A 14,581-nucleotide genomic window follows, 5' to 3' on the forward strand; every position below is an offset into this window, starting at 1 on the left:
ATGGATAAAGAAGATGTGGTACATATATACAATGGAATATTACTCAGCCATAAAAAGAAACGAAATTGAGTTATTTGTAGTGAGGTGGATGGACGTAGAGTCTGTCATACAGAGTGAAGTAAGTCAGAAAGAGAAAAACAAATACCGTATGCTAACACATATATATGGAATCTAAGAAGAAAAAAAAAAAAGGTCATGAAGAACCTAGGAGTAAGACAGGAATAAAGACTCAGATCTACTAGAGCATGGACTTGAGGATATGGGGTGGAGGAAGGGTAAGCTGTGACAAAGTGAGAGAGTAGCATGGACATATATACACTACCAAACGTAAAATAGATAGCTAGTGGGAAGTAGCCGCATAGCACAAGGAGATCAGCTAGGTGGTTTGTGACCACCTAGAGGGGTGGGATAGGGAGGGTGGGAGGGAGGGAGACACAAGAGGGAAGAGATACGGGAACATATGTATATGTATAACTGATTCACTTTGTTATAAAGCAGAAACTAACACACCATTGTAAAGCAATTATACTCCAATAAAGATGTTAAAAAAACCCCACTCTTTACTATTATCATTATAGTAATTACAGGCTGGATTTTGTTGAAAGTTCGAAATAATTCCCTTTCTAATGCAAAGATGTTGCTAATTATATGAAAATAGCATCCATCAGATCTCTATACACATCCTTCTCTAAAGACCTCCAGATATATTCTTTCTAGAAGGATGAGCCATGTTGAAAAGTATGCTGGAAATCAGATGAGTAATCCAAAATGAAGATTTAAATTTAAGAGTTACCAGGACAGAGATGACAGCTCAAATTAATCCAAGGCCTGAATCAAGAATATACTTGTACTGGAATTTTGAAAACAGAGAGCATGGGAAAGTCAGAAGCTTGTAATGAGGCTCTGCACATGGTTTAAGTGTCCACTCAGAAAACTGACCTGTGCTCTGCATTAATTCCCGGGCTACACTCACTCTTCATGGAAACCACACTGGTTATGTTTAAAGACACATTGCCCACCTACCCAATACAGGTAATCTGTCCCTAGGTATTCCTTACCTCCCCCTTCCTGCCAAAACCTTGTACACAGAGGAGGTGTGGCTAAAAGTCACTCTCCTCCTGTAACACATTATTTACTTCTCAACTAGGGTTTCCAGGTTTAGCAAATAATAATAATGTAGGTTACCAGGTAAATTCGAATTTCAGACAGACAACAAATAATTTTTAGTATAAATATGGCCCCAATATTGCATGGGACATATTTATACTAAAAATTACTTATTAGTGATGAATTTCAAATTTAATAGAGCATCCTGTATTTGGTTTGGCAACCCTATTCCCAGCCCCTATTCAGAAACAGCTCAAACCAAGTTATGTATACAGGAATATAATTCATTCATAGTTCAGGAGCCCAACTTCACACATCTGGTGCTTCAATTTGCACCTGGCACACTCCCATATATCACCTGGAGATAACCTTTCATTAGGATAAAAAAAATTGAGTAGTTCTTAACCTTCAGTCTTTAGATGCACAAAGTCCAAAGCTCCCACTGCCACATTAGGTTTTGCTGACACTGACTAGCAAATTTTCTGCTGACAGAAGACGGTTCTCACAGCAGGAAAGGCTCCTTTTAGCCTGACACTCCCAGCTCTCTTAACCGACACGCCTAGCTTCCAGAACGAAGACAGCTGATCGTGCCTTCTTCAGGCCTCAGCAATTATTTCACCAGGCAACAACAAAAAGAGACCCTTAAGAGAGAGCAAACTCTAAATAATCACTCTATGATGACTCCCAGGAACCTTGACCATCAATTGAGGAAGGACTGGTGGACTCAGAAGGCAGAAGCTTCTGCTGCTTCTCTGTAAACCTGGGAAATAGAAAAGGCTCAATGACCTTCGCCTTCTGTGCATCTCTGGGGTCTCTATTCTCCCTTCCTAGAAGAACAATTGGACAAAAGGTAGTGGTGGCAACTGGAGAGACCTTAAGACCCTTCCCCTCATCATCTGACCCCTAAAAGCATAAATTAGAAAACAGATTCAAGATAAATCTCCCTGCCACCCTTCCAGTACAAGTGCCACCTGTAAGCCACTTCACCAGAGAAAATCTAAAGCTACCTCTGCCCTTTTATATTGATATATTTGTGTGCAGAAAGGTACTTAATGATCAAAGAGACTGCTTATACCCTGGGCTTCATATACAGAACTGTTCAACGGCAGAAATCACCTTTACCTCCCCGAAACTTTCACATATCTTTCCCTCCCCTAGAAAAACGTCTTTCTTGCCCTACAAGAAAACCCAATCTTGGTTCCTGGGGTGTCACTTCCTTCTGAATTATGCTGAGAGAAAAAAAAATCAAATGTCCTTTTGTACCTTGGAAAGCAATTGCAGACCCTATAATTCTTTTTTTCCCCTTAGGTAATTTATACATCAGCTTTCAGTGAAATACACCCTCTACAAATTTGCTTTGTATTTGGAAAACAGCATCTTCAGCTCTGACCTTGTTCCTTGTAAATAAGGAAACTGAATTCCCCATCCACAAGAGAACAAATCACTTTATCTTCTGGATAAATGAGTCAGTCATTTACTTGCGTAAAGATGACTTTCTCATTGGAAAGTCGGGTTGTGAAGTAGTTGTTCTAAATCACTTTATAGCATCTGCATAGTAAATTGAATAGTTTTTCTTTAGTTTTCCTTTGGAAGGGGGCCAGTTCTGTTATACAGTCTATTGGGTAGCAACAAAAATGTTTAAAGTACCAACCATCCACCAGTAGCCAACTGAATCTTAAATCTCTTTAGCATACAGCCAACCTAGAGGAGCTCAGAGGAGCAAAACAGAACTGAATGAGAAGATGGTAACTGTGGATAGAGTGTTCCCTGGAACACATAATTGTGTACTATTCTACAGGAGAGTAGAGCCACCAAAGTAAGGCTGGTAGGAAAGACTCCTACAATGGACCAAGAGTACATTTTGGGAGGAGGAGGAAAGGAAATGATTTTGTTGAGTACCTACTAGTCTCAGTGATTTACATGTCTTACTCACTCCTCAGACAATCCTGAAAAGTTGATATTTTTCTCTTCATTTTCTCTTGGATCTGAGAGATTAAGGGACTTCAAAATCACACAGCAAGTAAATGGCCAAGCTAGAATTCATATCCATGGTTACTAAGCCCCTGTTCCTACCCCTCCTCGCCGTTATCTCTCAGAGAACTGCCTTTGTGAACAGGACCTGGGGCCTTCCTCACTTTTGCAAGACTTCTTGCAGGAACAGAAAATCCATTTAAAGGCTTGTTGCCCCTAGTCTGGCACGCCTTTAAAAAGCACTAACTTCACTTTCAATGCAGTTTTTCATCATAATTGTCCTACAAACCTCAAGAAGTTGCATCTCCAGGGGAGGAGTGTTCTGCTACCCAGAGCCACAGGGAGGCCAGAATAGCTACCAATCCTTTGTGCACAATAAGCTGCAGGGGTTCACGAAGGCAATGTCTCTAGTTCAGTGCTTTTAATATAGTTACACTCCCCAGCTCCACAGATAACATTGTGATAGGATTTCTTTCTAAAAGTAAAGTTTTCAAATGCTTGTGCTCTCCAATCCCAGAAGGGAATTCATTCTATTATACCAGAGGTCTAGCCAAGTAAGTTTGGCAAGGAAGTGAAAGAAATCTTTAGGAATCAGGCAGAGGGCATGTCTTTGAAGAAGCAATTGTTTGAGGTTGGGAACTTTAAAGATCCTTCCTGATTGGTGAAGACCACGTTGACTCTAAAACTGATGAGGGAGAAACGATGAACACCCTTGGGAACGTCTTCGGAAGGGGAGGCAGGTGTGCTCCTAGCTTGACCACTGCTGCTCTCCAGATCAGCAGCCCCATGCGGAGCCTTGTAGGAGCCGCTTCCCTTCACCTGTGAGCCAGGAGGAAGCAATCCTCCAGGACCAGGCTCACCCTCCACAGTCCAGAGTCACCTGTGGCTCCACCCCGCCAGCACCACACTCCTGGGGAGGATAGCAGCAGCCCAAACCCTTAAGTGGCTCTTACAGGGGAATGGGGAGAGGGTCTTTTACTTACTTTTGCAGAGACCTGTTTCATCCATAGTCAACCACCAGGGGGCTTCAGAGTAAAACTCAACATTTAATCTCTGGGCATTCTCACACATTGTCTCTCCTGGTTGGAAAGGCCCCTGTGGGTAAACCAGGCCCAGGAGCACGGATTCTACTGCTCAACAGATATGTAATGATAACAGTTATAGTCATCTTTTGTTTAAAGGTTGCCATGACCAGAAATGATAAACACTTCCTTTGTTTTAAAAAAGATTTTTTTGATGTGGACCATTTTTAAAGTCTTCATTGAATTTGTTACAATATTGCTTCTGTTTTATGTTTTGCTTTTTTGGCCGTGAGGCATGTAGGATCTTACCTCCCCAACCAGGGATTGAATCTGCATCCCCTGTATTGAAAGGTGAAGTCTTAACAACTGGACAGCCAGGGCAGTCATGGTAAACACTTCTTAAATATTATCCTGTTTCATTCTCAGAACAACCTTAGGAGAAGGATATTATTATCCATGCCCTCTGTCCTTCTCTACCCTCTTCCCTGGAAGGAAGGTAGCCTTACAGCATAAATATACACAAAATTATGCATTATGAAGTGAGCTGTATTAGAAAGAGATCGATTGTTTGTCTTCTAGAAGTCCCCCTATGAAGAATGACCACTCTAGTGAGATGTGGGTAGAGAAAAAAGGGGAGGTAGTCCAAGGAAGAGATATTTATAGATGCAGGATGAAGGCTGAGGTGAGGATTTGCGGGGGAGACTTTGTGAGGACTGACAGTGACCCCAGAAAGAGTAAGAAAATGTTTGGCACCATCCTCTGGGCTCTGAGTATATGTGTGGTGTGCTATGAGTAACATTAATTTCTTTCTAGTGAAGGACCTGGTCTGCATATTATTGCCAAGGCATAAGCGTATATCCATTTCACAGGGAAGGAAATTTAGGCTCAAGCAAGTAATTTATTCAAAATCACACTCTTAGGTGAGTGGCAGGACCCAAATTTGTTTGACATCCCCCTCCAAATTCCATGCTTCTTTATTCTTGACATGCATAGCATGGCAAGTCTAGAATGAATGAGTTATGAGTGATAAAGCAGAGGTAACATTTTTAAATAGGAACCATTTCATATGTAATTTATTTTTATTTTTTATTATTTTATTTTTTTTTGCGGTACGCAGGCCTCTCACTGCTGTGGCCTCTCCCGTTGCGGAGCATAGGCTCCAGATGCGCAGGCCCAGTGGCCATGGCTCATGGGCCCAGCCGCTCCGCGGCATGTGGGATCCTCCCAGACCGGGGCACGAACCCGCGTCCCCTAGCATTGGCAGGCGGACGGCCAACCACTGCGCCACCAGGGAAGCCCTTCACATGTAATTTAAAATGCTGGGTTGTATACTCACTCTAGAGATTGTTAATATCTATTGTTTCAGCCAAATCTAGATACCAGTGTGTATGATCCAGAAAATGGATGCAAACTAAGCAGTAGATATTCATAGCTAAAAGCTATGGATCACTGTACTTTAAATAAAAGTTGCTGAATTTTTCATAGAATATAACCATTTGATTTTATTTCTAAGGCTGAAATATGTATAACAGTTCAAGTAAGAAAATATTCCTTCGATCCAACCTTAGCATGAAAAAGTATTTTAAAATTCCAAAGCCTACTGATCAATGAGAAAATTGCAAGGAAGGTGAGAATTAACAACTGAGGTCAAACAACTACCTTCAACAGTAGATTTCATGAATATTTTTTCAGGCCATTTAGGTAGCAGTCTTTCCTCAAAATTTATAGAGAAAATATAAGGGTTAAGCGTTGTCCTAATTCTCGACCTTTTCAGACATACCTTGACCAAGATCCAGAGGCAAAAACAAGTAACAGCTAAAAACTTGGGAGAAATATAAAATTTGGTTTGGGAAAAAAGAGAAGCCTTAGGTACAAGCTGATACGGAGATTTAAGGATTTAATAGGATGCATATGAGTTATTCCAGGTCAGGAATAAGAAGCAGAGGATTAGTTTCGAATATTTACCAAAAAGAAAAAAAAGTGGGAGGGACTCAGGAGGGACTCAGGGGTGGGAGGGGGCGGTGTTCCAAAATCAAAGAGGCACCCAAGGAAGGGAGTGCTGTAGAATCTGCCTTCATGGAGATTTGCAAATACAACAAGAGCACTATTTCTGCCTAGAGCCTTGAGAATTAAACAAAATGACCTCTTTAGGTCTTTTCTTGTGTTGTGATCCTTTAGGTTTAAATACATTTCCTGGGCAATGTCATAAAACACAGCAGAAACTGCTAAATCTAGGGGCTTAGGTTCAGGAGTCAGACAGACCACATTCTGAATCAAACATATGACTATTAACTTTTAATGGGCTTGAGCCACCCAGCAATCCTATTACATTTCCCAAGTCCATTTGCTCCCCAAGGTAAACATCTCACACCTTCACCTTTGCCCTTAAGTCTTCAAACCTCTTCTCCAACCACTTCTCATTCTTTACTGAGAAAATAGAAGCAATCATAAGAGTACTTATATAAACTCTCATTAACATATCTACCAACAGCCCTGCATCTGGGCACACAGGCGCTGCCTTCCCTCCTGCTATGATGGATGGACTGTCTGTGTTACTAAGACCAACACCTCCATTTGTGCACTAGATCCCATCTTCAAGATGGCGCTCCAATAATTACCTGCAGCAAATTTTCTCCCCTTCCTAGAACACTCCCATCAGCCAACAAACACATCAGCCATCATTCCCTTCTAGCTACTCTTGCATTACAAGAAAATGCCTCAAACCCCTCACTGTTTTCACTTCCTTTTATCCCTTTTTCCTTTGAATCCACTTTAATTAACCTTTTCTCACCAGTGATCCACCAAAATAACTCTTGCTGAGGTTCCCAGTAAAATCCATGTTGTCTAGTCCAATGGCAACTTCTTAGCCCTCATCTTATTTGAAATGCCACCTATATTCAACCCAGTTGATTCCATATCTTCCTTCCTCATGTTCTATCTTGGATTCCAGGAAAACATTCCATCTTGATTCTCCTCCTAGCTCAAGGACTTTCTATAGTTTCCTTCACTGATTCCTTTTCATCTACCCAAACTCTAGTTGGAGTGCCCCATAGCCCAGTCCTCTGGTCACTTCTCCTCTCTCTCTACCCCACTTCCACTGTGGGTCTAAGCCACCCTTATCTCTTATCTAGATAACTGTACTACCTTTGCCCCTCTCCCTCGTAGAGTTATTCTCCAAAAGGCAGTCAAAAGGAACTTTTTGGAACATAAAGCAGACTTTTTTTTCCCTCACTCAAAATCCTTCAGTGACTTACTCTCTCATTCAGAATAAAAAACCAAGGATATCAGCACAGTCTACAGGGTCATATATATGGTCTGCAAATCACCCTCATGCTTCTCTGACTTCTCCTCCTCTTTTCTCACCCCACTTCAGGCACTCTGGCTTCCTCAGACATGTTTAGTCCTCTCCTACCTCAGGACCTTTGCACCTGGTTTTCCTTATATCTAGAATGCTCCCCCCACCACCACCCCTGCCCACCCCCAGCTATTCACATGACTTGCTCCTTCATATCCTCGTTTTCTCTAATTAGCCTTTGTAAAACAGCACATATATAAACACCAAAGAAAGCCCACATTCTATTATTATCTTTACCTTGCTTTACTTGTCTCCAGAGCACTTAACATATCAGAGTATATTTATTAGTTTGTTGTTTTGTTTTTCCCACTGTCTCCCACTAGAAAGTGTCTTCCATGAAGGCCTTTGTTTGGTTCATTGCTCTATCTCCAACTCCTAGAACAGTTCCTGGCACAAAGTAGTGCTCAGTGAATACTTGTTAAATAAATGAATGAATGAGTTTGACCACTTACTCTGTGTGACTTTAGGAAAATATCTGAATTCTATCACCTTTTAAATGAGGATAATGCCAGCCCCTACCTCAGAGATTATTATAAAATAAAATTAAATAATATGTATCAGCCTATTTAGAGCTCAACAAAGGACATTATTGTAACACTATTATTTGTTATCCTATTCCTAATCAACATAATCTTCTGAAATTTTCTATAAAATTAAAGTTCCAGGACATTATGAGTATTACATAAAATTTTAAGGAAAAAAATTACTTAATCTTTCATTAAAACACTGACAACCAAGAGAAAATTCCTTACTGAGATCACATAAATCATTGAACTCATCATGTCTACATTGGAACTTTCTGTGGGTTGTCTATCTGGAATTTTCTGCGTGCTCTCCCCTTAAATTCTTTAGTGGAACTTTTCTTTCAACTAAACTTCACACTGCAGGACTTCAGACAAGTCTCTGACATTTTACCAAGGTAGGAGGTAGAACTTGGCTGTGAATTTAGTAAAATTTCTATCAACTAGCTTTCTGTGACCCTACATTAGTTAGCTGGTTTATACATAAAACTCCTGTACTGCATGTTAATTAATTTTTTTTAAATGAGTGAGATCCTAGGTAAATTATCATTTGATTTCTTTAAGGTGAAATGCATTTTGGTTTCCAATTTAATGACCGTCATCAACCTAATGCAAGACTCTCTCTTTTCCATGTGCCTAGAGAACCCTTTATTCCTCCACCTTGTCATTTACCACGGAATATTAAAGTTATCTCTTTATGTGTTTGTCTCTCTCACTAGATCCTAAGCTAATTGAGGACAGTTACCATGTCTTAGTCACGCCAGTATTGGTAATATCTGGTCCCTGCTAGCCCTGCTAGAGATTATCATTAAATACTGTTTAAAATAAAGGCTGTGCAGTGTCATACTATAAAGCTAAACACTAGCACCAAATGAACCAAGGTTGAATACTGGCACTGCCTCTGTGTGAAGTCAGACAAATTACTTAACTACTCTGTGCCTCAGTTTCCTCCTCTATAGAATAGGGGTGATGATATTATTTACCTTATCAGATTGTTACAGAATTAAATAAATTAAATTAAGAAGTGTAAAATGCTTATAACAGTGTGCTTAATAAATAGGATTCATTATAATAAATATGACTATTAGTTCTTAATAAATGTTAGCTTTCATTAAACTAGAAAACCGAGTGGCCCTTTCATGTCTACAAACTAATTCCAGAGCAGGCTCAATCATCTTTAGAGCAGACATTCTGCTTAAGAGACGGCAAGAGGGTGCCTGTGTCCACACCATTCACCTCTCCTGCAGATCTAAAGTGGCCTTCTGATCTTTTTCACTCAGTCCCCCAGGAAGCCACTACCAGTTCACTGGTGTTCACACAAGACATGGAAAATTATCTGCTACCTTGCTCTCCTTCTTTGCTCTCAGCCCCAGATTTCAAACAAACTTGGACTAGGACGAGATAGCTAGGGTTATATGTGTAAATGGAATGTCAGATTGTGGATCAGAGGCAGCCCGAAGACTCAAGCCTCAAACAAGCTTGAGTTACTTGGAGATTTCAGACCAAGCCACCCTTTGCGTCCCCATTACCCTGCTGACGACCCAGTTCTTCACTTGGTGCCCTAGGACGCAGCCTCACCTTGTGGAATTGTGGAGGGTATATTCGAGCCGCCCCATGGTTCAACAGCAGCTGGTAGCAGATCTCAGGCTGGGCGGCAGGTCGCACGGAGGTGACCTTCAGCACATACTGGATGGCAGCACAGCCATTGATATCCATGAGATTGGCTTCTGCGCCAGCTTCCAGCATCATGTGCATGAGCACGTGGTCACAGTTCCAGGCTGCCTTGTGGAGCGGAGTTTTAAAGTCGTCATCCCGGGCGTTGACCTCGGCCTTGTAGTCCAACAGCATGCGGCAGATGAGGTGATGCTCCCTGCTGAACTCCTGCTCTTTAAAGCGGAGGGCCCAGTAGGTTGCGATAGCCAGTGGGGTCTCCATGTGGGCGTTCACACTGTCCACTATGGCCCCGTGCTCCACGTAGAAGGCCACCAGCTCCGGGAGGCCGAAGTGGGCAGCCGTGTGCAAAGGCGTCTCCTCATCCTGGTTGTTGGTCTTCATGTTCACGTTTGCCCCTAGAAAGGGAGAATGAGGAAGACAATTATTTAAACATAGTTTGTCATTTTCCACAAGGTTCATTAAACAGGCCTTTTCTCGCTGCTTCCCTTTGAACCTCTTCCGCGGTATACCACCCATTTTTCCAAGTTCCATTTCTAGACCCCATGGAAGCCACTGCTTTGAAACAACAGCGCCACCTCCTGGACAACCAGCAAATGTACTGAGGTGATGGGAGAGTGGGCCTGAGAGCAAACGATTTCGGCTGGGAGGCTGGAGCACTGTCTAGAGTTATAGTTCCTACCCCTAGGTGGATTTGGAAATACAAAGTGATTCCGATAACCAAGCAAATATCATTAAAAATGAAGGTTATATCACAATCTTGGAGGTTCATACATGTGGCTTTAAAAGTCTTCAGTCTCTTGATGATTTCTTCAAAATCATCTTTTTCTTTTCTTTCAAGGGAATTAAACCTAAATGTTTGGTCCAAGGGAACTTCAGTGGTATGGAAATTGCTCAGCCCTCTGACTGAACACTGACAATATTAAGCTGCCGAAGTCTGTGAGGCTCCTTTGGAATACAACTGGGGCAAAAACAAAAAACACAAAACACTTTGACCACCAAACTAGACTAAGGGTCATATTTTGAAAGGAAAGGGATAGAAGCTAGTAAAATAAAATACTCATTAAAAGAAAGACAATTAAAGACTGTATGTAACATGTCCAATTTATGGTTGACAAATGCTGTTTAGAAATACAGATTATTAGTGCTTGGAAATCTCCTTAGAAATTATTTAATCCAACCCACTTATCTAACAGACCAGGAAACTGAGTGAATTTTATTTCTTGATAGGGAAGTTAAGTACTAGAATGGTCAACTTGAGAAGCTGAAATTTTCCTTCTCAGCCTAGTTTAATTGGGGTGAGCTAAGTGACCCCAGGGGGCCTATTCTGTGATCAATTCTACTGGAAATTTTTATAGTTACTTCAAGTAAATATCTGGAAATACTTTTATTAGTATCATTATTATTATTATGCCAGCAACTAATATTTATTAAGCACTTGCCATGTACAACATTCTGAGCTACATGCTTTTCACATATTGCCTCATGGAATCTTCCTAGCAACCCTTTGCAGGAGGTGCATTTTTTCCCCAATTTTACAGATGAAGAAATTTGTTTTTAGACTAATAACCACACCAAGCTAAGAAGCAATAGAACAGAGGTTTGAAAGCGGACAGCCTGGCTTCAAAATCTCTCACCACTGTGCTATTCTATGTCATTATTTTCCTAAAACATTTTTTTCTGTACTTTGCTCTCTTTGGATATTTGAAAACTTGAAAGTAACAGAGAAATAATGTTGCATTTTGTTAATTTAAAAAATCTGTTCTCTGTGTGTTGCTCCTTTATGCCCTTTTTTATGGCACCCTGTGATCATACGGAACACATTTAAGAAAGGCAATACTCCTACAAGCTTACTCGGTGTCAGAAAAAAGCCACCCCTCAGTGAGGTTTCTGAAAGCACATTGCTCTGTAAACTCAGAGCCTATCTCTGCTCCTAACTTTCAGGAAGCAGAATTATAAGTAAAACTCATCCCTCACAACAATCTGCCCTCTGTGTTCATCAGTATTCCGCCCTGGAGAAGTTCTGGGTCACATCTCCCTTCAGGTCAGCACTTCTTTGCTCTGGAGTGAAATGCGATGAATAAGAATGTCTTCCCAGAAGCTAATGCAGGGTCACTTCAGATGCTGGAGAATTTCCAGTAAGAAAGGGAATCAAAGGGTCAGGATGAAAATTTTATAGGCCAACTTGGAAGTAACCACGTCCTTTATTTTTTAATGTACTTGGACATTTACAATGGATCCCTGACCTCTTGCTACAACTAGATATACTGCGTAGTTTCCTTTTCTGAATAGGAGAGCCTTATTTTTATATTTGAATTGTGGCTTTGAGTGTAACTTTTCCAGGGACTACATAAAGTAGGATGATTTGACTACTTTTCTATTTTAGATTTTGTGATTCATTCAAGAAATTAGAGACCATAAACATAAATGCTTGGGAACTTAAAAAAATATTTTTTTTAATGTCAAAATGCAATGTATTAGTTTCCTAGAGCTGCCGTAACAAAGTACTGCAAAGTAGTACCACAAACAACAGAAATTTGTTCACGGTTCTAGAGATTGGTAGTGAAATTACAGTGTTGATGAGAGTGGCTACTTCCGAGCGTTTTAAAGGAGAATCTGGCTCATGCCTGCCTCCTAGCTTCTGGTGATGTCCATCAATCCTTGGTGTTCCTTGGCTTGTAGATGCATCAGTCCAAGGACTGCCTCTATCTTCACATGGTTCTCTCTGTGTCTCTGTGTCTTCACATGGCTGCCTTCTTATGACACCAATCATACTGCATTAGGGACCCATCCTGCTCTACTCATCTTAACTAATTACAGCTGCAACAACCCTATAACCAAACAAGATCACATGCTGAGTTGCAGGGGATTAGGCCTTCAACATATCTTCTTTTGGGGGGAAGGGAGGTGATACAATTCAACCCATAATATATAACATGCATTACGTAATATATAAAAATATATATGTGCAGTTTAAAAAATATTGTAAAGCTATCACTGATGTAATCACATCCCAGGTCCAGAAATCAAACACTCCCTGACCCGGAAAAGCCCTCTACTGTCCAATCTATCCTTCCACCTCACAACTCCACCATCCTGCTGGAGGTAATATTATTCTGACTTTTATGATAATCATGTCCTTGAATTTCTTTATAGTTTTACCACCCTTGTATATACCTCTAAACAAGATAGTTTAGTTTCACTTATTTTCCAACTTTATATAAATGTAATAATCAACACATATTCCTTCATGACTTGCTTCTTTCACTCAACACTATGTGAAAATGATCTATGTTGTGATGTCTAGCTCTTGTTTGTTCATTTTATTGTGTTCTATCTCACAGTACAAGTAATACTACTACTGACAGACATTTACAGTTTCAGACTATTCCAAACACTGCTGCCATGAGTATTCTTGTACATTCTTGTACCCTGGTGCTCATGGGCAGGGTTCATGGGGTGCTATACCTATGAGTGGAATTGCTGGGTCATCGGGTGTGCTTATCTTCAGCGTCATTAGATGGTATCAAATAGGTGTTGTACCAGTCTACACTCCCATAAGCCATGTGTGAGGGTTCTTATCAACATTTGGTATTTTCATTCTATTTAATTTTAGTCAGTCAGATGGGTGCATAGTGATATCTCATTGTTTGAATATTTATTTCCCTAATTAACAATTAGGTTAGACATATTTTAATATTTTTATTAAACAAATATTGCTTTTTATTTACTATTATAAAGCATTTCCATATTGTTATATTATCATTTAAAATATCATTTTAAAATAATGACATAATATTCCATAGTGAGTTTACCCTCCTGATGGATGTGAAGACTTTTTTCCAAAGTTTTGATCTTATGACTAATGCTACAATTGATACATTTGTGTGTAAATCTTTGGATTATTTCCTTAGCATAAATTCCCCCAAAATAGAGTCATTAAGCTGAAATATCTGAGTTATTTTAAGGGTCTTTATGAATAATTGAGGAAAGTTATATTTATCTATATCTCTCTATATTTATATACATCTCTCATTGATGCATGAGTGCTATTTTACTCACCAGTATGTAGTTACACAATTTAAAAAATATGTTTGCTATTTGGAAGTAAAAAATGGTCTCTCTTTTTCTTTTCATTTGAATTGATTTGTTTATTAGAGTTTGAACACTTTGTAATTATTAACTAGTAGCATTTCTTCTTTAGTTATTGTCCAAATTTTTGTCCTTTTATACTCTGAAGCCTTTCTGCTTTGTTTACATTTATATGTGTCATTCATTAAAATAATATTTAAGCCTATGCTCTCATAATTGGTATACATTTTTTATCCAGTTTATTTTGATTTTTCTTTAATACAACAATGTAAACTTTATATGGTCAAATTCTCCCTTTGTTTTTTTGTTTTTGCTTTTGTTTTTGGTATTAGAATGTCCTACTCCTCTCAGAGGTTTCATAACTTATCCAGATTAATTATAATTGGATTTTTAATAGATTTTAAAAAATGTTTAACATTTAATTCATGTGGAACTTATTGTGGTGTACTTACTGATTTAGGAAGAATTGATATTCCTATAGCATAGAGTCTTTTCATGTAGGAACATGGTCTGTTTCTCTAAAAAGTTTTCTTTACATTTCTGTAAACTATGCCCCCACAAAATTTGTAGCAATTTTCATTTTAGGGAAGACGGGTAAATTATTTCTGGGGTAAAGTAAATTTTAGTGAGAGAAGGCCCTTCATGAACCTTCTAATTTATGCAAGATGGACTCCAGAACTAGTCTGAAATGGTTGCAAATTAGATGGAGAAAAATTTTCATTTTCATTGCCTGATAAAGAACAAGAACTTTTCAGATTTAATCTGTGGGCAAAGGAGACAGAGATTTGGTTGCACTGAGAATATGATGAAAAGGGGACATAGGATAAGAATTGCACAGAAAG

At 39.6% G+C, this 14,581-nt stretch overlaps 1 protein-coding gene and 1 pseudogene across 8 annotated transcripts in view; both read right to left on the reverse strand.

The window, feature by feature from the left end:
* Positions 1–14,581, reverse strand: part of ASB4 (ankyrin repeat and SOCS box containing 4) — a 149,120-nt gene that overhangs the window by 23,026 nt on the left and 111,513 nt on the right. For 7 of the 8 annotated variants that reach the window (XM_060020502.1, XM_060020499.1, XM_060020498.1 and 4 more), the window contains one exon: positions 9,555–10,045. In XM_060020502.1, coding sequence (XP_059876485.1) covers positions 9,555–10,045 — 491 coding nt within the window. Of the gene's footprint in view, positions 1–9,469; positions 10,046–14,581 lie in introns of those variants that run through there. The other variant, XM_069541012.1, reaches the window with a different exon arrangement.
* Positions 3,369–4,487, reverse strand: LOC132431346 (leucine-rich repeat-containing protein 27-like; annotated as a pseudogene).

This window comes from Delphinus delphis, chromosome 9, assembly GCF_949987515.2.
Source record: "Delphinus delphis chromosome 9, mDelDel1.2, whole genome shotgun sequence".
NCBI lineage: Eukaryota > Metazoa > Chordata > Mammalia > Artiodactyla > Delphinidae > Delphinus > Delphinus delphis.